The sequence below is a fragment of the Vollenhovia emeryi genome, unplaced genomic scaffold (assembly GCF_000949405.1).
Source record: "Vollenhovia emeryi isolate VEMERY1.0 unplaced genomic scaffold, V.emery_V1.0 DF939120.1, whole genome shotgun sequence".
Classification (NCBI taxonomy): Eukaryota; Metazoa; Arthropoda; class Insecta; order Hymenoptera; family Formicidae; genus Vollenhovia; species Vollenhovia emeryi.
The window spans coordinates 937,597-959,765 of NW_011967246.1; the positions used below are offsets into that span (position 1 = coordinate 937,597).

A 22,169-nucleotide genomic window follows, 5' to 3' on the forward strand; every position below is an offset into this window, starting at 1 on the left:
GATTTTTAGACTCACAGTCTTGACGAGGGGATAGACGGAGGGACAAAGGGAAAAAGAGGAGCGGAGTGAGAAGGCGCGACGGAGGGCGAGCGGGAAAGAATTATCTGGTATAATATATATTTTCTTGCCGTGCACCGTGCGAAGCAGTTAAGCAAAGGTCACAAGTTGAGCAATCCGTCCGTTTATCGGTGCAAACAACGATGCTCGCGGCGGTGTATGTGCGACGCGACGGACGCCGAAGGAGAGGTTGATGAATCTCTCGCCCGGAGCGGCGGCTGTCCCGGCGAGGCTCCATCGCCTTCCCCTGAGTGAGGATCCGCGAGCGAAGAGTCGTTCCTCCCGCGAGGCGATCGAAACTTCCGGGAATAATTGGATAAACGTAAAAAGAGGCGAAAGCGTCGCCTGGGGACCGGATTCGAGTAAGCGCGGTAGCCACGGCGCGAGGGAGTAAGGAACGTGCTGCATGTGGGGGGGCACGAACGGGCAGGAGAACGACGGAGGAGCACGAGGTGAACAACAACGAGGCTCGGAAGGAGAGACGCGAGAATATGCATATAGTATTGGGGTGTGGTGGTAAGGCGCAGGGGGAGAGCAGCTGTTGGAGCCGGGGCCGGGCCGGGCTGGACCGTTGGCGAGCGAGCGCGCGCGGCCGGTAGAAAAAGAAGATGAGCCCGTCGGTGTACGCGCGTAACGTACGACGGAGGGGGTCGTAAGAAGAGTGAAGAAGAGCCCCGGAGGGAGTCCCTCGTCGAAGGAGGCGTGCGGCGCCACGGTGGGTACCGACGCGACGACTCGGTTGCGACTATAAGTAAGTCTCGCGCGGCGCGCCGCGACTTAATGCCGTCGCCGCGTCCGTGGCGCCAAGAGGAAGGCCCGTTGCCGACGACGATAAACCTCCTTCTCGTGCGTCCCCGCGATTGCGAAGGAGAGGCGAGAGAAAGAGCGAGAGAGAGAGAAAGAGAGAGGGAGGCGCGGTGAACTTATATTCCGTAGGATGGTGTGGATCGGCGACAGTACAGATAACACGTGGCTGTCAGTCGCTGCTACCGTGTCGGTTTCGCCTGCCTGTGTTAATCGGCGGTACAGCAGTGTTTAGGAAGCAACAACCGCGCAACGACTCCGGATTTGTTTAGCGCGCTATGAAACGTCGTCTCGACGTTCGTGGTTTTATTCACGAGAAACAGTCGTAGGGTGAAAAACGCGGACGACCTCACGGGTCGTGACGAGACCTGTAACATTCGTGTGCACAGTGTGTCGAGTGACGGAGGCGAGGGTGGACATTCTCGGGAGTCGACTGTGCCCAGCCGCGTAGAGGGTGGTTTCGCTCGTCGCGAAACGTCGCCGCTTTCGTCCGCGTACCGGCACTCGCCCTGACCAGTCGCCCGTGATCACAGTCTTCAAGGCAGTCGGCGCTACCGCGAGTCAAGTGACAGCATGTCCGGCATTCTTTACACGCTGCTGGGCCTCGCGGCCAGCACGAGCCTCCACTGCGCCGTACGCCGCGAGATCAGCCCGTGCACCTGCCGACAGGAGGAGTTCCCGAGTCCCGTTATCAACCAGGCCACGGTGGCGGCGACGGTGGCCGCGTCCACCGGCGGGGTCGCCAACGCGAACAACAATGCCGGCGGCGGCGGCGGCGGCGGCGGGGGCGGTGGCCACCACCTGGGGGAGCGTATCGAGGTGCTGTGCGAGAAAATGAAGTCGTTCGATCAACTTGCCGAGGCATTGAGCGGCAAGTTCACCCCCGAGCAGCAGATCACCCTGCGGGTGGCGCACTCGAATCTGCGCGACATATCGCGCCACGACTTCAAGGGGCTGCGTATGTCCATCACCCGGCTCGAGCTCAATCACGATCATCTCGGGTAAGTGCGACGGGCTAATTGACGGCGTGATCCGCCGATGAACTCCGTTGCCATCGAAAAGTTACTCAACGCGCCGGCGATGTTGCGTGAACGATGATCTTGAACGGTAAGATTACGCCCGAAGTGCCGAAGTCTTCGGCGAAGACGTAAAGAATCACGGGGACGCGATAATGACACGATTTATCAGTCACGGTTACTACAACTCAGCTGCGTATACAGTCGCGGAGATAACGGCGGTTTCGGAGATCATCAAACGCGGTAAACACTAACTAAGCAACTCTCCCCTCATCAGCGTTCCCTCGCTGTACGTCAGATCATTTCTTTCGAATCCGCTCAAGATTAGGCGCGATTCCAACGCCGGCCGGAGCTCGACTCGAACGCGAGGGACGATCGGGGTTGAAAAGGATAAAACGCTGACGGCAAATCGCGCGACGGCGGCGACGAGAGCCGCGGGTGTCATCCGTGCATACTCGCGTACTCCGTCGCATAGTCTCTGTCTGAAGTGTGCCACACACGTCGATACGGCCAGTATCTTTGCAAAAGGTCATCGTCTGCTATTGCGGACATTGAATGGAGGCATTTATATATGTATAACAAAGAAGCGATCTTAATTCCCACAACGAGTATTTGCGAAGGCGTTCGCGGCGCCGTCGCGCACACGCTCGGAGGCGACGCTGCGACACGTCGGGAGAGCCGGGACACCACGGAAATCTCACGGCTAATCGTCCCGCTTGATCGCGCGCCGGGCCCCGGACGCCTCGTAATGAAAATTCGTTTGCGCTCCGCCCTTTCTCGCACGCACTCGCCACGAGCTTTCTCCGCGCGGTACCGTTAGATAAAGCGATAACAATGGTAACGAAACGGACGTGACGCGACGGCCGGTGCACGGCGGAAGCGGAGTATCCCGACGGATATCGTTACATAATGGTTTTATCACGGAGATTGGTGAAGAAAGGCGATAAATCGTCTCAATATGCGCCGGCATCGCGACGAATTCGGTGCGGTAGGCCTCTCGGCCGAGGCGCGCGATCGCGGCTTTTCCAGCCCGTACGCTTCGCCCCGAGGGGTAAACCGCTGGCGAAAATCGCGTGCACCAACGCCTACTAATGCCCAGCGGGCATTACTTCGTCTTATTGTCTCATTTTATCTCGTTTCGCCTTTTTAGATTCTTTATAACGCCCCGGCGAGGTCAAACAACACCCACTAATGTCCTGGTAATGCCCGAAATCTGTATACCACGACCTCAGGCGGTTTACCCCACGCTCACCCGGTATTCTTTCCGCTTCTCTCGGCGCAACGTGTGGCGGTCTTTATTTTTACGAGCGGCGCAAAGGACGGGCCACCGGTCTTCCTTGGTCGTCCTGCCTGCCCTTGGGGCCTGCGAGGAAGGGACGACACCGGTCCCCGAGGACCGCGCGTCTCTTTAGGAGCGCCGAGTATCCTCGCGAGACCGCGGGACGGGGCGTAAGAATGAAATCTTAATCGTGCCTGACCTCTTCGCGCGTGTTATCGCGCGAAGCTGCGTATGTTTACCGTCGTGGAATAATTAAATAACGAGTCGCAGTGAGCCAACGCTAAGTGTATAATCGAACGATAACGCCCGGCGCGTCGCCACTTTTTCAGGGCCCTCGTTGGCTCGTCGCTCCGGTCAACAGCGTTGTAATAGACGAGAAATACGAAATTCTACCGCCCTCGCCGATGGCAATGGGGGGGAAAAGAAAATTGATGAATAGAAGCGCAGGTTCCCTAGAAAACGCCGCTCTCGCGCGATCACCGGCGTCTGTCGCGTTTCCCTCGAGTCAAGGACCCGTGAGCAAGCGTTGATGTCGCGATTTGCAGGATCGTGGACGGCGACGTTTTCGCCGGTCTGGGCCGCACGCAGTACTTGAGTCTCGCGGACAACGAGGTGCCGTCGGTACCGAGGCACATCCTGTCGCATCTGTCGCTGCTGCGAACTCTGGACCTCAGCAGGAATCGGATAAGCCGCATCGATTTGGACGACTTCAAGGTAAGGCACTCTCGGGGATTGTAGATCGCTCCGTGCCCGTTTTCTGTACCAATGCAGACTTACTTTAATCTCGGTTTAACTAGCTTGATATCTCTTTCCAGCTTTAAAAGTTGGAACAAGATAAAATGTGATTTAAATCGAGATTACAGTTAATCCGCATTGGTAGAAACGAGCGTTGGAGTCCCGCGTGTACCACGAGGGAGAGAAGAGTAGCGATACATCGTGTGACGTTCGCGCCCAGTCATCAGCCGCGCGCTCTTTCCTCCTTTTTTTCTTTCTTTATGCGCAAATCGCCAGGAAGATCTCGCGTTTTGTGACGCGCAAGCATTTCGAGTGTTATTGCGATCGACCAGATGGGAGTCAAGTTCTAAGAGAAGCGCTGATATTTAAAGGAGACCATTAAATAAAAACGAGAAAAGAATTCGTAAAATTGAATAGTCAATAGAAAGGAGATAAGAGATGTCAAGATCATCGGACAACGTCGAGCGATTTAATGTGTGCTCTTCCCCTTTTTATTATTTCAGTACAATCCGACGCTTCAGCACTTGGCCATGGCCGGAAACGCGATCTCCGAGATGACCCCGGGCTCGCTGCCGCCTCTGGTGAAGCATTTGCATGTCGGCAGAAATCGTCTCAAGAGCCTGAACCACACTCTAAGGTACCGTCGACTCGCGCCTTTGTCTCTTCGAAATTTGCCCGCGAGTCGGGCCCGCGGAATTTGGACGGTCGAGAAGTTTTAACGCCACGGCAGACCGCAAGCTCCAACGTCGCCTCGACGCCGAAGCCATAGTTTCCATTTTAATTATCTTCGAGACTCGCATTTACGCTGGAAAGCTACCGCAGCATCTCGCTCATCCTGTTTACTTATCGTTTAGACACCACGTCTCTTATCTAATTCATTCTGTTTATAACCGAGCCACCAGACTCGACGCGAATCGCTGACTAAAGAGATTTACCAGTGTGGACTATTGGTCGGCATATCGACCTTTAAAATCGTCGAGGATCTGCGATTCTACGTGTCCGCCGCCGTACGGTGGCGAGCACGTAGAACAGGATTCAGCCAGGATTTGACCAGCGCGATTTTAGCCACGTGCCCCACTTGTTTGCCCCGCAGAGATTTGAATCAACTCGAGTGGCTGCTCATTAATTCTAATGAGCTCACGTCACTCGACGGCGAGCTACCGTCATCCGGCCACAATCTCAAGATGCTTTACGCCGTGGATAACAAGCTGACGCATCTGCCGACCGAGTTCCGATACCTCCACCGTCTGGAGACCCTCTTCCTCCAGCAGAACAAGATCCGAAATCTCGACGGCACTCTGCAGAAAGCCAGACGCCTCAAGTTCCTGGAGCTCTCGTACAACGAATTGCAAGAGGTATAACAGCCCGCTACGTCCACGTCACGCGGAATATCCTCCCAGGTTTCGTAGCGCAAAACGTTCGGACTCGTTCGCGAGACGCGGGAACGAACTTTCACGTCCTCTGAATCGCAGAACCGTCCATCGCCGGCAACCGGAAAGCGAAAATGTACTTTATTTGAACGCGATTCGCCGACGTAATCGCCACACAATAACGCACGAAAAACAGAGGTCTGCTCGCACCTGTCGCTCGAGAGGCTCCGTTGCTCCCCGAGAAGATCGCGTTCGTTTCGCGGAACGTCTTCAGGGGGAAAAAAAGGGGAGCCCCAGCCGGTAGTGGAGACCAACAAGCGGGTATTTACGCATTTTGACCAACAAATTTGACTACGGGCGGAGAGTATGCCCGTCGAGGGCAAATTCTCCCCCCGATGAAAATAGACAGCGGTATTTGCACGCGTGAACTAAAGAATATTTAGAGACGATTTTGTAAATACAGCTTAGAGAGAATAATTCAGAATATAACTTAGAAGGAACTGTAGCTACACTGGCAAAAAAGTTTTTTTAACTAAGTAAATAGATTTACTTAAAAAATTCTTTTTATACTGAATTTTAAGTAAATCCATGTATCATATTAAGTAAATTAATTTAAATCGTTACATTTTCTACATTCAAATAAAGATTTCATGAGATATAGAATACTATTTGTTAAATAAAATAACTGGTTTGTTAAATAAAAAATCCAATTTTCTTCGCCGTGAAAATTACATCTTAGTAAAAATTTTATAGTTAAAATAAAATTTTCTATGAATGCACAATGTATATTTAATTAAAAATTATCTGTTCTTCGATATTCAATAAGTTAAATTAAAGCAATGCATGTTTCAATTTGTCTATTATATTTTAAATTTAAGTTAATAAGCTATTAGGAGCCACCTAATGAATAATTTTCTTGAGTAAAGTAATATTTTTTAGAATGAAGATATTTTTTTGTCATTTTGTAATATTCTGTGACTGAACACAGGAGGTTCGCACTCTTTTAAGCTGAATAAAACGTGTGTGTCTTCGACGGAGAGAAAGAGAGAGAAATTTCGAAGGGTCTAAAAGAGAGAGAAAAAGAGGCAAAGGCAGGGAGAGACATGGTGAGACAGGGAAAGTCGGGGGGGGGGGGGGAGAGAATTTGCGGAACTGCGAAGCAGGCGAGTGCACTCTGAACGTACATGCTCTCGAATATTACGCTTTAACGCGCGCGACACGACGGGGCACAGAAGCGCGCCACACATTGAACCAATTACCGCGACGTAACGTAATTATTGCCGCCTTCCGCCTGGCGGAAGGATCTCGGGCCAGCGTTCGAACGCGACGGACGGACGTATCTCGCGTCGCGGCCCTCCCGTTTGAATCGCGCGACTCGCGGCGGCGCGTTAATTAGACCGCGCGACGTCACGCCATGGACAGAAATTCAACGGACACCTGAAATTGTGCCCCTTCTAGCTGAACGCGAACGATTTCCTAGAGGCGGAGCTGCTGGAGGACCTCGAGCTCGGACACAACTCCCTCAAGTCCCTCGGCGGCGTGGACAACGACGTAAACGGGAGTAGCGCCCTTTATCCCCTCAGATCATTGAAGTGCCTGAACTTGACGCACAACGAGCTCCGTGAGTTCTCCCTGGCGTCCCTGCGAGGCCTGCGCGAGCTGAAAATGCTCGATCTGTCCAACAACCGGATCGCCAGACTGCACAGAGGAAGGCCGTCCTCCGAGGTGGGTATCTACGTCATCCGATACTTTGCGTCTCGACGCGAACGTCATCGTCCAAGTTGTTTACGTTGTCTTTGAACTGACGACCGGTCGGTGTATCTGTTACTCCGTACGATAATGCCCGCAGAATTTGGTGGAGGAGGAGGGCGAGGAGAGCGCGGGCGGCACCATCCAGGACCTGTGTCTTCAGCATAACGAGCTGCGTAGCCTGGACGGCTCCCTGTTCCTGGGCATGAAGGAGCTGCAGAGGCTCAATCTTAGCCACAACGCGCTGGGCCCCACGATCGGGCCGCGCGACCTGCGCGGGCTCGACGGCCTCCGCGTGCTCGACATCTCGCACAATCAGCTCACCACTCTCGAGGACACGTCGGAGGTAAATGCATAAGAGCCTCTCGCTTCTTCTTACGTACGTTCCGCGGCACAATCGATCGCACGATCCTGGTTTATAGACGCTATCGTCGCTGGAGGAACTGAACGCGTCGCACAACCGCCTGGTCACGCTGTCCGGCCGAGATTTTCGCGGTTTCACGGCGCTCTGCTGGGCCGACGTCAGTGCGAATCAAATACGTACCCTCATGCCGGAGCTGGTGGCCAATACACGATGCACGATTCACGGAGTCCCCGACGTGCTACGTATATACCTTCAAGGTGAGTCTATATTAGACACACGCACACATTCTCTCTCTTTCAAGGCGTCCCTTTATGCGGCCTTTTAGTGCCACATTTAACGCCACCGCGCATATTCTTATTCGCGCGCATAACAGATTGTTTATAATGGCATTATATAATAGCGGCAAATATTAGAATTCGTGCCATTTGTCAGAGTCTGGTATCGATTTGGAGAACGGATAGCGCGGGAAAGCGATTTTTTTTTTAAATCTATGCTGTCATTCGATAAAATAAGCCTTGACTGAGGTCGACAGAGCGGCGAGATGTTGGCGAATTTTGGTATAACAATATAATCGCATAGGTGAGAGAAAAGGTAGATACGTGCAGCGTGTCGTCTATTATCCGGCTGGTACACGAGAGATTCGTCGCAGACGAACGATAATCGAGTTAGCCGTAAATGAGACTCTGATTCCCGTGGAAGAATCTCGGGCCCGACGAGACGATTGTTTGCAACGGATTCTGACGTCTCGCGAGCGAATATTCCGTTTAATGAAATACAGATATTTCACGCTACGCTCTTAAGCTTGCACTGCCAAATTCACAAATTTCCAAGTGGAATAGAGATTCGAGTTACACGCTGATAGGAGATGTAAATGTACCTCTAAAGCCCGGTTTTTCATTTTCTGGTCAATTGTTAACCAGAGACTGGTCGACTCCTTGTCTCTTCTTAGATAATAATATACAATAGAAAAGGCTGGAGAGCCGACTAACTTCTGGTTAATCAGAAAATGAAAAACCGGGCCTCGATGTCAGTTTCCACACCAGATAGGCATTTGTTATACCCTTCCTGTGTTGCACGAGCCACACTCGTGATCGCGTAGATAAAGTATCTCCTCAAAATAAAACTCCTATCTACTCGGTGGACTTTTACGTCTCACGTAATTACGTATGGTTTTCGCTTTAACGTGTACCTCCCAATTTTTGGCGATACATGCTCAAGTGCGTGCGCTGCGATAAATATCTGAAGACGTTGATAAGTTGCACTCCACGAAACTCGAACAATTTGGTGCCGCCGGTTGCCTTTTTCCCCTCCCCGCTAACACTCTTCTCTTTCGACAGGCCTGGGGCAGCCCGGCATTATTTGGCAATCATTGACGAACGATTAAATTCAATTAGGCCGTTAATCGAAGAGAACCGAGCGATGCGTGGCGCCAGCGGCATCGCATAATTAATAAATACCGTTCGTAAGGTCCGGCGTGGACAAACAGACGGAGGGAAGGCGAGCGAGGGGAGGAAGAGCGAGAGAAGGGACTGGTGAAGAGAGCGGCGGGGGGCAGGGGGGGAGGAAAATAAATTACTCGCTGATAATCGCCTTGGCTCCGTTCGGCTCCCGAGGCGTTATTTGTTACAACGGTTACATTTCTCGCGATAACCCTCGCCGTGGCGCCATCTCATTATTTATTATATACCCTGGCGTCTGCCCATTGAGCTTTGTTATTGTTAATATATCGTCTTTCTCTCTTTCTCTCTCTTTCTCTGCAGCCGCACTATCGTGCCCAATCCCGTTATCTCCCGGCTGGTCTCAGGCTTCCAGTCTGACACTCTCTTTCTCCTCATCGCGCTCGCGCGGTTTCGCGCCAGGGGACCCGCGGGACTCGCGACGAAAATCGCGGCGGGAAATTTGGGAAAAGCCGCCGGGCCTCGCGCCGCGAACGCGACGGACGGCCGGTCAACTTTACGGCTAGGCGAATCTTCGTTATCGTAGCCGGCTCCACATTAATCACGCGTGGTTTTTACGATAATTTTGTCTTTACGATAATTTACGATCAAAATAAGGCGGCTCACGAATTTAGGGCTGAGACGCAAGCAAAATTATATACGAGAGCGCGAGATACCGGGAACGAAAAGTCAAGCGTCGCCGGTGACGCGCTCGCCACATGTATCTCCCGTTTCTCGTATCTTATTGTTGCTCCACTTGATCGCGTGTCACGCGGCAAGCCCTTACCCTCTCACGCATACACACACGCGTGCTCTGTTGTTCGCAGATAATCCCGTGCTGTGCGACGCCGGCCTGGCCGACTTGACCGTCGCGCTCGAGGTAAATCACGCCAAGGTTTACGGGGTCGGCAGCAATTGCCCGACCACGACGACGACGACGACGACGACGACGTCGAAGCTACCGCCGGCACCGCTTCCGCCGACGCTCCTGGCCGCGGCGGCCGCGTCGGGCGGCAACGTGTCCTTCGCCGCCACCCTCGAGTAAGGGCCCCGGCATCGCCGCGGTGCGTGCTGGCCCTACGAGAATAATCGCGCGAGCACCACATCAAGCAGGGTGAAGATCCGACGAAGGGAGGAAGGAAGGAAAAGGCAGGCCCGACGAAATCCGCGCGGGTATTCGTCGTCCTCAGTTTGGACAGGACGGCGAGAAAGGCGCGAAGACCGGACCGTCAAAGTACGAGCGGGGCGATTGTCAGAAACGATGAGACATGCCACCTCTGTGGACACCCGTTTTGGTAGTGCGCATCGCGTATATATGTACATCGTGCGTAAATGTAATGTAAAACGGGCTCGATCGTTCCGAGCGCTCTCGGAAAATTTCGTTCCCAGTGACTTCGGGGGAGGAGGGGTGTTGTTTATGCGTCTGCCCCTGACACGTACCGCAGGAGGCGACTTTTGTGATCGGCGTAAGAAAGCAAATTCTTTGGTCGTAGGCGGGATTTTCTCTTCAAATTTACCCTGAGAATCATATAATCGTGAGATATGTGGCACTTTGAAGAATTTTACGAGTTTTTTTGAAATTTTACCATACATTCTACCAGTAAAATGTATACTTACTTAGTACGAGTATAATTACCCTGGTAGCACAGTGCATTGACCAAACATTGGTTAAACATTGGTCCAATATTTGGATGCATTGGACCAACGTTTAGCCAATGCACTGTGCTGCTAGGGTATTAGTAAAATGTATGGTAAAATTTCAAGAAACTCTCGTTAAATTCCTCACAATGCCGTGTTGTCCCACGATTACATGATTTTCAGGATAAATTTTAAGAAAAAATTCCACTCCGTGTAGCAAGTCCTGAGAGATGGACCCGCGACATTCTCGATAATGCAGACAAAGGCGTCCACAGGATTTCTTCCAGACAGGGGGGCATGATTCACAGACCTCCAAAATTACAATAATTATAAGTTCAAATTATACCTTTCGTTATACAAAGCTCTTTTTGTCAAAGAAAGAGCGAATCAAAGAGAAGCGTTTAATATTTAGCTGATTCCAGGGAAGGGGAGGCAAATGTCCTGCGGACGCCTTTGAATGTACACTTGGGAGAATCTTGCGCGCAAATTTCGGACGCGTCCGAAAATATCCCGTTGGATATTCATTTTACTCCGGACTGTACGGGGACCGCGTTCGTCCGATAACGGAGTCCCAATTCGAGGAAATTCGAGATTGAGTATCCGGGTGTACGTCGTCGATAAGAGCGGCGCGGAATTGCGCCGCATTCGAATAAACACTTCGCTTTTCCGCAACAGACCGAGGTCCTTATGTGCCCCCTGCATTGTAAATAGTCTCCATCAGCGAAAAAGTCTTGTTTACGTAGTAATAAGCCGTCTTGCATTTTTCTTTCTGTCAAGTTGAGCGCAAAATAGCGGCCGATAACGTATCGGCGAAATTGCATCGATACCGCATCGATCGGCGAGTCATGTCTATTCGTTTTCTTCTGGAACTTGAAACGTACGATATTCTCGGCGGATTCACTCGCGTGTTCAGCACCGAGCAATAAAAGCTGTACATTGAACGTCGTTGTATTTTGGAAATACGCGCGGAGAGCATCCAAGCGTCCCGAGACCACAGCGGAAATACGTTAATCATCGCCTTCTGATAAGCTTCCGACGTATCGCAGAGCGACGATACGAACGAGGGAAAACAGCCAACGTTCCACAACGTGATAATTCGCGGAAGACTTCGGTCTTCAATCAAGTCTCTCGATGGTCATGTATATGCAAACGAATCCCCGACGGGTCAATGGAGCAAATGAAATCTGTTAACTTTATGCCGTTGGCACGGGCAGATTGGCAGTGGGCGATCAATTGACTCCTTCGTTAACTCGTGCCAATAGGGACGAATTGTTATCAGCGTGCCTCCACGCATACATAATGGGATCAGCCCGTTCGTCATCCGCGTACGGTGCTCGGTTGTTCTCTACGCGCGCGTAAATAATATTACGATAAATATCACGCGGACGTCCGTCTGCGGAAAAATTCACAGAGGCGTCCTCCTCTGAACCTGAATATCGTAACGTTAAACGCAGTTAGTTGTAAATCGAAGTTTTCGGTTATCCCGCGCGCTAAATGTAGCATAAGTATGAAAATTTGCAAGATCCGTAAAAAGAAGTGCCGTGCAAATGGCGTTACTTTGACTCGAGGTCGGTAGATCTATTAATCGTAAATCTTAGACGGGCGTGATTAGAATCACTCGATCTTTTTTTGACACACTCACCCATATATAAATATATATACACATCGCAGAAGGCAGCCAATAGCACGACTGCTAGCTTAATTTTTAGCTAGAACTCAGAATCAAAATAATTTATCTCTATTAAGTATTTTAATGAGAAATAACTTTGCGTCGTCGAGAGGCATCGCGAGAATCGTGAAATAAATGATTAAGTATTACAACGATTAACTGTTACGCCTATCTAACGAGTATGCAAGTATGCGCGTATATGAAATACCGCCGGAGATGATTAACAGGTGCGCGGTGCATTAAAGTAAGGCCCAAACGTACTGATTTTACTTATAAGTGAACTTCTCACGATGCCGCGAGGACGACGCAACGTTAACACGCAGACAGACACATACATAGGTACCGTTTATACATATACATATGTATAAGTATATGTACATATATATACTTATAAAAAGACAAAGCAGAGACCTGTTTATATAATTGTAGCGACTAAGTTATTATTTATCCGCACTGTGATTTGCAATTTGCTCTCTTATGACTCTTGCGACAAAATGAAAATTGGAGGAGAACTAAAAAGAAACATTATATCCCGTTGTGCGTGACGACGATACACGCACGTATATAATAAAACCGTGCCGACGTTTAGACAGCGACGCGTGGTGGTATGTTACATATCTTATACATATAACAATTTATTTTAGGTATCTTAACTTTTATTAATAAAAGTCGCCCTCGCAAGAGAGGGTCAGAACACGAACTTGTCATTTCTTACAAAATATACTATTCTACAAGCTGTTATAATTAACGACAGGCATCGGCCGTTTTACAATTTCTCTCTCGTTTTCATGTAATGTTTTAGAAATATACTACGTACTTGGCACAGGAACAGGGTGATGTCCGACACTTTGGAATATTCGGGATAATCTTTTATACTGCTCAGCTCATCGAGATGCTCCTTCTTCAGCCTCGGTTCAATTTGCTCGACTGAAACGATTAAAGTAAGTGGCGTCGATTGATTACGTTCCTTATTCCAGATTTATTACAGGAATGTTACGTACCTCTCCACTTATTATCGCTGCATGATAATTGGACAAAGTACTCGTCCTTTGTAATTTTGTTGCTTCTGGTGAAGAAGGAGATCTTCATGTACTGGCAATCCTCCTTCTCTTCAAGAATCATATGTATATCCAAATTTACTTTGTAGACGTTAATTGCACGCTTAATGGCATCCCATTGTGAAAGTTTCTTCTTCTTTCTTTCTTGTATCTCTGAAAACATTGAAATGGAGTGAGAGCAAATTTGACCGAGGGCAAAACAACGAACTTCAAGACTCCGATCCAAGTGAATCAGTAGGCCTATTATGCAACTCTCAACGACGGTGTCGTTATCGTTGTATTGTCAACGTGCGGCTTTTTTACCATACATTACACCCGCGCAACGACAATATAATGACATTGTTAAAGCCTGATCTACAACACATTCTATTTAGCCAATAAATATACTTAAGAAATTCGTGCAAATTGATAAATCGTACATTGTCGACAAATGTTTTTAATTTTGATGTAATATAACAGAGGGAGAGTCCCTTATCATGAGATGAGCTTCTAGTACGACGGCAGGTTTTCAACATCCAAATTCAACTGCAAATCTTTCGCCACAATTGCACGATCCAACAATGAATTTACCATTAAACAGATTTCGCTCCATGAGCAATAAATTGCATGATAAAACCAATAAGCGACGTCTATTAATTGAGCAGAAACACTGCTATTTCATAATGGAGGACTTTTCTCTACAATAAAATAGAATATCTCTGAATGTACAGAGCACATTGTAGATCAGACTTGGGAGTTATAGAGTATGCGACAAGATGGAATATTGTTGTCGCCAGTAGTTACTTAACGGAAGAAAGAATTACTATAAGACTTAAACTGGCAGGTGGTTTATTTATATTGTTCCGACTAGATTCCACTGTAGCCGGTGCATCGGACGAACGTGCCTTCCAACATAGTTTCTCCGACCGATGCCCAGAGATGGTCAACGTTTTTAACACTACAATTTTGACTAACTAATGTATCTATTTCCTTGAAAAGGAGCACAATGGTCAAACCGTCGGAGAACAATTTAAATAAACCACCCAGCAGTTTAAGTCGTATACCAAGTCTTTCTTTCGCTACAGAGTAAGGTTTGCAAGTGCGTTTACCGAGGTCCAGGTCCACAATTTCCAACGACAACGTTTCTATTTGCACCTTCGTCTCTTCCAGCTTGTCCTTGAGACTCTCCTGCGACCTTATCGCGTTCGATACCTTCTTGTTGGCGACCTTCTGCTGGAGTATCACGGCGTCTACCTCGGACTTGACTGCGCCGATCTCCTGTTGCAGCTCTGATATTTTCGCGGTGTTGACGGACTTCTTCTTGCTGCAGTCTGCGAAGCAAAGACAGAATGTCGCTCTCACGCTTTCGCAAGTAAGTAATTTTTTCACAGGCAATTTCTCGCGACGTAAACTCGACTTTTCACCGACGTGCGCCTGCCTGTAGGCGCACGTGGAATCCCGTACCTTTCTCGTAAAGGAACTTCTGCTCGAGCTTGATGTCCACCAACTGCCGAAATTCCCGACATGACGACTGCCATTTATCCACAACGGTGTAGTTATTGTTGTCGAAGACGTCCAGCAGATTGCACTTGAGTTCCTCGAACTTCATCGTGCTCGCGTACGAGCTTGAGCAAATAACTGTTTAAATCCACCTTGTTGTCATCCGCTGCTACGCCTCCATCTTCATAACAACTGTTGCAGGACGCGTTCAAAATATTTTGAATAGCAGTGATGCCAACGTCGCGCCGCGAACATCGCTAGGGAGTGCCAAGTCGGTAAAGCGGGAGGCGCGCGAACGTTCGAATCGACTCGTCTTCCCCCCCCCGGAATAATGTATTCACGGAAATTAAGATTGGGCGATTTTTGGCGACTGTTTGGTTACACTAGGGCTGGTATTCATCGGGTCTTATATTCAAGACCGTCTTGAATTTATTTAAAGATGCTGTACGGAACGTTTCATAGTCAGATCTTATATTCAAGACTTTCTTAAGATCATCTTTAGATTTTCTGTAGCCAATGAGATGTTCCGTGTACAGCATCTTAAAAAATCTACAGTATACGCACTAATAATTCATGTAATAACAACAGGAAAAGAAGCCCAGCTTTGAAAATTGAGCCATAGCGCGATAAGCGACAATCGAAACCTAACTGATTCATCGTGGCTCCAAGTCTTTGAGATAACAAAAAATGCAATTCACACACTCAACGAAATCGATATATTTGCCTTTTACAGAGCCACGAATTCACTTTGCAGATTCTAGATCCTAGAGATTAAGATTTTAATCGAGTTAATTGCTTGCGAAATCAGTTTTCTTTTTCCTGGATCTTCCACATGTTGCACGACTACTTTCCGAGTCTAAGCGGATGTTTTCTTGTATTTAGACGTTATCTTGAGGGTCGTCGCAAAATCCTTATTACAAAACATGAAGGAACAAACAATTGATTATGTATTAACACGTAACGCACGAAAACGTTCTTCCGTCGTCGTATTCTACGTTTAATTACCAATAATTAAAATTGTATCCTGTTCTAGACATAAACATGCATTCACGCAGAAAGTACAATTCGATTGGACAACTCGCCCAACAAAACATGGCGTTATTCGAATTTATTTCGCTCAAAATACATACGATGACTGCCACTCATAAAATAACACGCGACTAATCGAGATTGTCAATTAATATCGTAAAAAAGATAATACAGGAGCAACTGAATTTTATAGAAATATTATTTTTTGCTAAAATCGATTCTTGCTCTTTTAATAACGATTTTTCAAAGGGCAAATCCTAAACCGCACGTGTCATATAGTAGTCATTATATTTTCTTTGATAATTTAAATACCAATCTTTATGATAATTTGATAGATATGCGGGCAGTGCGGTTCGCGCTTTTACAATACATTAATGCATTTCTATCACTCGTTGAAAAAAATAGGTATGATTTCTGCGATCGAGTTCATTTATCTTTGATTAATGCAATTGGCATCCGCGGTGATGTGCGAGTGCAGAAAATACTCGCATGACGTTGCTTCACGTATCACATTAGAGTTAAGATAAGTTTTAATGTATTGCAATCCATTCTGGATTTGTTAACAGGTACACTCTGTAAAGCCTTGCGTCCACGATGTTAAAAATTCGTCCAAGATCTCGATCCGAGAATTATGTGGCCAATTTGTATTCGTTACAGAAAAGCTGCTTGGCTATATCACTTATCGGATCTCGGACCGACCTCTGGTACTGTGGACGCAAGGTTCAAGAGCAATGGGATATAAAAATGCTGAAATGACGCTAACTGCTCTCTAACTAATAGCTATTTGAACGCTGTCTTTGATATTTGGCGTTCTTGTCCCCGTCTCGGGCATTATCTCGACCATTTGCAAACTTCCATCCTCCTTCACAGTCAACACGTGCCTTCTATTTCCGTTTTCCGCTGTCGTTTCCTGCGCAGGATTTGTGGGTAATCTCGTACTTTTCCTCGAATTGTCAACGATATTGTCAACCGTATTGATCGGCTGCGGAGCGTATATCAATTGCTGAGACGACAACGTTAATTGCTGGGAAGAAGATGCGGAGTCACCTTTCGTAACAGAAATTTTTTTCTTCTTAAGATACATTCGCGGCAACGTATTAAGCCTCGTCAAAGGTAAATACCTACCCAGTAATAACGGGAGATACAGGTGATCGGAATAATTCGATATACCAATCAGTGGCGGCGGGGTCGTTTGCGTAACGGGCAAGATCAGTCGAACTTGCTTGTTCGAAAGTGCCGTCCCTACCCCCGCCTCACTCTTGACAGTGGCACCGGAATTGCCTGCAATACGCCAACGTCACGATAAACCTGAGATACTCAGGGAGCAATGATATTCGCAAACGACACGTGATTCTTTTCGGCTCGGCGATAACCAACCTGCCTCGTTCTCCTTGTTCCCCAAGTCATCCGCCCTACAACAGTGTCTCTGGTCCCCCTGGTTCTCGGTGACGTACTGACCGCAGTCTTCGCAGATTGACCTCTGCTTGATGTGATCTCTCATGTGGTGCACCATGAAGGACTTGGAACACGTGGTGTACTTGCACCGGTCGCACTGCAGCCAGTCGTACGAGCTCTTCGCCAGCGAGTCATCCGGGCCTGGATCGCTCTCGTTCTGCTGGTTACTGTTTACGTAGGCGCTTTTCGTTTTGGACCTCGTGATCTGTGGCGGTTGACTCGGCTTCGGCGCGTCGCCGCGAAGCTCCCCGTTCTCCAGCGAGTACTTCTGCTCCAGGAAGAGCAGAATGTGATCCCGCGTCTTGTGCATTTCCGTCTCCAGCCGGTCCAGGGCGTTGATAAGATTAGCGCACGAGCGACAGATGACGTCGTCCTCGGATATCACGATCATGTACCTGATCGATTTTAGAAAGATCGATTTTATTTTATGTTCTTTTTGTTTTCATCGGCCACCGTTAATTAATCCAGATTTGTCACCTCTCGCCAACCAATTCCCCGAGCTTCTTGATTACCCTGGTCCCCGAGTTTTGCGTTCTGCATGTGGCCAGGCAGTAGAAGCGGTTTCGGATCTCGTCGTTGCAGATGAAACACCGCGACGGCTCCAGTGGGTCCTTCTCGTTTTCTACGTTCATGATCCCGAAAGTGCACGCGAAACTCGCGATTCTACTGTCAAAACTACCGTCGGGAATGCAATGCAGTGCAATGGCCGCGAGATCAAGCTCCGCGAGTTAACAATAAGTTAGGTTAGGTCGGGTTAGGTTAGGTTAGATCACAGTGTAAAGGCCTTCACACATAAAATTCCGTAAGGACGTAAAACGTAAGCATAAGAAAATCGACCAATCACAGTCGAGAACGTAAGGCAATGACGCAAGCAGTAGCAAATCCAACCTGTTGATTTTCTTACGCTTACGTTTTACGTTCTTACGGAATTTTATGTGTGAAGGCCTTTAACGAGTCGAGCGCGACTCGGGCAACTTCGGCAGCTTTCGTGCCCCGACGCGACACCGTGTGGCGATTGGCGGACCATGCCGGGCGTCCAGTACTAAGGCACATGTCCATTGGTTAGGGACGCACGGCACATCGTCTTATATTCTCAGCAAAATTAATTGATCAAGTTTCAAGTAAACGAAACTGATTATTCCTCGACCTGTTCACACAATCCTGCTCTAACAGGTTATGGGCCCAGCTTACGGTTAACTGCGGTAAAATTGTGTGAACGCGATCCGGGGAATCGCACGTGGCGCGGAACAAAAGCCGGCCTTTGTTCGCGAGTGCCTGTGTTCACGTGTCGGAAGCGTGCGAGTATCGAGTCCGCAATGTCTATCGGAATCTCGGTGAAGGGTGTGAAGCCTTTCGATGGAACGAATTTCCAGGGCTGGAAAGCTCAAGTTCTTCTTCCTCCGGTTGTTTGGCACCTGGACGCTAAACGCGATCCGATACGGCCATGAGGAAAGCTCAAGTGAACGCGTTATTCGTCATGAACGACGTTCTCGACATCATGGACGGCACGAGGGAAGAGCCACCCGCAGGAAAGGGACACGCGGCTGCGCTGAAGAAAAACGTGAAGGACGATGCAACGGTGAAGTTCATAATCCTGTCCAACCACGACGAAGCTCAACAAGTGTGTGTGCTATCGTGCATTTCTGCGAGAGAAATGTGGAGTAAACTGTGCCTGATTCACGAGCAGAAGACGGCATCAAACAAGCTGGGTCTGCTACAAAGGTTTTACGCGTGTCGGATGAGCGAAGCCGATACGACGGTAAAGCACGTGGCCGAGGTAATGAACATGGCAAGCCAGCTCAAGGACGTCGGTGAAAACGTGTCGGACGCCACAGTTATGGCGAAGATTCTCGCGAGTCTGACCACGAGGTTCAGCACGCTGCAGGTGGCGTGGGACAGCGTTGACCTTGCGCGACAAACTCTCGACAAGAATCTGCAAGAAAGACTGATCAGAGAAGACGCGAGGCTCAACAGTGACGAAGACGCTTCGGAAGCGTTGGCCGCGACGGCCAAAAATCGACGCCTGCGAGGAGCGAGAAACACCGAGAAGAATAAGTCTACAAATAAAAAGGAAACGAAGGAACTGCAGTGCTACAAGTGTCAAGAGATTGGACATATCGCGAGTCGGTGTCGAAACAAACGGAAACTGCGTGAGGATGGCGAAAAATCTCGCGACTGCGCATTCGTAGTGGAGACGGATAAAAGTTCGGTCGCGTCGGGTTTGAAAAGCGCCGAAAACTCTCGTGTGCTGTGGACGCAGAGTCACGTAATGGCGGCTATCCAAGGAGAGGTCTGGCTGATCGACAGCGGTGTGTCGAGGCATCTAACTTTCCGACGTGATTGGCTTACCGACTACAAGACGGACAACGCTGGTGCTACGATATCACTCGGTAATAATCAGGGTAATTCTTCAGTATAGCTACCCCACCTCAAAAATCAATCAAAGGAAAGAGTTGTTTTTCGTTAAAAAAACGCGTCGAATGAGACTAATTTGGTTGATTTTTGAGGTGGGGTAGCTATACTGAAGAATTACCGAGAGACTAATAGAACTCGTGTCGGGGAATAGAAAATGTAGCGTTTCGATATTTGCGATTTTCACACGCCAAATTAAAGTTGCGCTGCATCGTCACCAATGAGACGCTAGCGAATTAAAACTTACAAGACATTGATAGATTTCTTACCGGGGAATAGGAAACAGCGTTAGAACTACAAAATTTTTTTATTTTCGGGACTTGCGAATATTTTGCGCCAACATTAAAGTTGCATGCATCGTCGTCGACTTTAGCGCTTCGTAAAGTAAGTTATAAGGAAAATGAAATAAATAAAAATTAAGAAATCAAATTGTAAAGAAAAGAGGACCGTCGATTAAACGCGGCGGGGGTGGTGGAGGGTCTCTACGTAGGTCGATTTGTTTCTATCAACTAAAATTTTAGTTCAATTTGATTCACATAGTCTTTTAATCGATAGTTTCGTATGCAATTGATCGATAAATGTGCTTTTACAGTTTGATTTTTCATGTGTGAATTAATACAAAATGTTGTACAATTATAAGCACAGCCACATATGTATTGTAACACGTTGTGTGTACTGTGTAACATTTTCTATTAATATTTTACATTGTAAGAGTTAGGTGCGTATTATTGTAAACACATGTAACATGTTCATATGTAATTTTATGTCATAATGAAAAATTGTACATATTTTTATTGTACATCGTGTTTTCACTATGTAACTTTATCTCTCTTTCTATATTTATATAATAAGTTGTGAATAAAATTAATTAAGTTATAAAAATGTAAAAACTTAATTTTATCGCAAACAAAAGAGAACCGCCGATAAGAATTCGGCGGGGGCGGCGGTGGGCCCTTTAGATTAACTTTTCTGTTGTATGAAATTTTAAGTTGGTTTAAAATAATCTTTTATGCGATAGATCTTCGTTTGTGCATTTACACTACGATTTTTGTTACACATTTATGAAGAATGTTACATAGTACTCTCTAAAAGTCAATCAGTGAATTACCACTGAAAACGGTTATCCCTTACTAAACAAGAGATGTTACCAGTGCGAATATCGTTAATATCGAACAGTTAAGGCCCTTCTCCGCCGATTGATTTTCTCGAAGCGCCATGTGCTTCACTTCTCTTTTAGGTTCAGAGTAAGTGAAGGTTTATAATTTAGAAATACTAGACATGACAGAACGCGCGCTGTTTGTGGTCAAGCATTGTGTATTTTTAGGAATTTGTACACACGCGAAGAGAGAGAGAGAGAGAGAGAGAGAGAGAGAGAAGTAATTATATGCGCAACGTCACTTTAAAATAAAAAGTAATATGTCACTCACTGATACGAGTCGTAACAGCAAAGTTGTACATCGCTAACTATATATGTTAAACTGTAACAATACAAAAATGTATACGATTATTATAGACTAATTATGCAAAATCGAAACTATTGTATTAAATATACTTCATATTTTATATTTAAAAAATGGGTATTTATCAAAACAATTATATATATAATACTGAAAGTCTTCCTTTTAAATATGAACTCACAAATTTTATACGTATGGTTTTGTCTCTAACACTTATTCGAATGCTCGTTGGAATCATTTGAATAAATAAAATAAAAGCACAGAACAGATGATTCACTTTGCACAAGTAGCAAATAACAAAAACACGTAAGACACTTACCTTACGATTTCTCTGCCGTTGCCCGATGCCGCCTGGGCCTGCTTCTTCTCTCAGATTTTCTTGTTGCACTTACACTCACACACTCACTCGCGAAAATCGATCGCGCGAAATTTCGGACACTCCCGTACGCGATGTAAAATACCGTGAAATGCAGTAAGCGACGTTCTTTACTTCCTGCCCGTTCGAATTGCGAAGAACGACAGAGCGAATAACGCCGTGAACGCCGAAGTCGCACAAATTTCTCTTCCCGAAAATGGAACAGATTAAGTACACGAAATCGATAGATAGTTGAAAGCGCGGTGCGTGAACGAGATGTAACCGCGACAAAGTACCACGGTTTACTTTCAAATTTTAGATGAGTTAGTCTCGTAAAATATCCATATACACGTTGATAAAGAGCCGTCGCTTCAACATGCGATTCGTTTCTCATTACAAGTTTTAGAATCTTAATAATTAATCGAGTAACGTTACTTGTCACTGGTAAAGGTGTCCAAATTAATAGCGTTTTATCCCTACATTCTTCGTGATCGAGTCTTGGAAACCGGTAACGTAAAAATATCACGCACGGAACAACTCTCGCTGCTGCCTGCTGGCTCGACGTTCGGCGAGCGAGTGATATGTAAGTACGGAATTTTCCATTACGTAGATGGGCCAACGAATTCTCAACACAAAAACGAACGTTTTTTTGTTGTTTTTCACTCGGCGCGGCATCGTACGACGCTACGCGGACCATTGTTTATACAAGGTCGCCGCACAGTCACTCGCCGAACGTCGAGCCGGCAAGCAGTGGCGCGAGTCGCTCCGTGCGTGATATTGTTTTTGCGTTGTCGCTTTCCAAGACTC

The 22,169-nt window shown here is 47.5% G+C and overlaps 4 protein-coding genes across 4 annotated transcripts; 2 read left to right on the forward strand and 2 right to left on the reverse strand.

The window, feature by feature from the left end:
• Positions 1-873: 873 nt before the first annotated feature.
• LOC105570402 (leucine-rich repeats and immunoglobulin-like domains protein 1) lies at positions 874-10,511 on the forward strand. Its single transcript, XM_012027567.1, has 8 exons — positions 874-1,862; positions 3,702-3,870; positions 4,395-4,528; positions 4,985-5,246; positions 6,720-6,986; positions 7,111-7,356; positions 7,433-7,631; positions 9,638-10,511. The coding sequence occupies exons 1-8, from the start codon at positions 1,435-1,437 to the stop codon at positions 9,853-9,855; spliced, it is 1,923 nt and encodes a 640-aa protein (XP_011882957.1). The 5' UTR covers positions 874-1,434; the 3' UTR covers positions 9,856-10,511.
• Positions 10,512-12,647: 2,136 nt separating this feature from the next.
• On the reverse strand, positions 12,648-15,271 carry LOC105570404. Its single transcript, XM_012027570.1, has 4 exons — positions 14,619-15,271; positions 14,264-14,485; positions 13,119-13,328; positions 12,648-13,044 (listed from the first exon to the last, which is right to left on the reverse strand). Exons 1-4 carry the CDS (start codon positions 14,761-14,763, stop codon positions 12,884-12,886), a joined length of 738 nt encoding a protein of 245 aa, XP_011882960.1. The 5' UTR covers positions 14,764-15,271; the 3' UTR covers positions 12,648-12,883.
• Positions 15,272-15,723: 452 nt separating this feature from the next.
• LOC105570403 lies at positions 15,724-17,932 on the reverse strand. Its single transcript, XM_012027568.1, has 4 exons — positions 17,616-17,932; positions 17,061-17,533; positions 16,809-16,964; positions 15,724-16,730 (listed from the first exon to the last, which is right to left on the reverse strand). Exons 1-4 carry the CDS (start codon positions 17,768-17,770, stop codon positions 16,453-16,455), a joined length of 1,062 nt encoding a protein of 353 aa, XP_011882958.1. The 5' UTR covers positions 17,771-17,932; the 3' UTR covers positions 15,724-16,452.
• A 127-nt stretch (positions 17,933-18,059) lies between these two features.
• LOC105570405 lies at positions 18,060-19,986 on the forward strand. The gene is made up of 2 exons (XM_012027571.1): positions 18,060-18,516; positions 18,588-19,986. The coding sequence occupies exons 1-2, from the start codon at positions 18,455-18,457 to the stop codon at positions 19,555-19,557; spliced, it is 1,032 nt and encodes a 343-aa protein (XP_011882961.1). The 5' UTR covers positions 18,060-18,454; the 3' UTR covers positions 19,558-19,986.
• Positions 19,987-22,169: the final 2,183 nt, after the last annotated feature.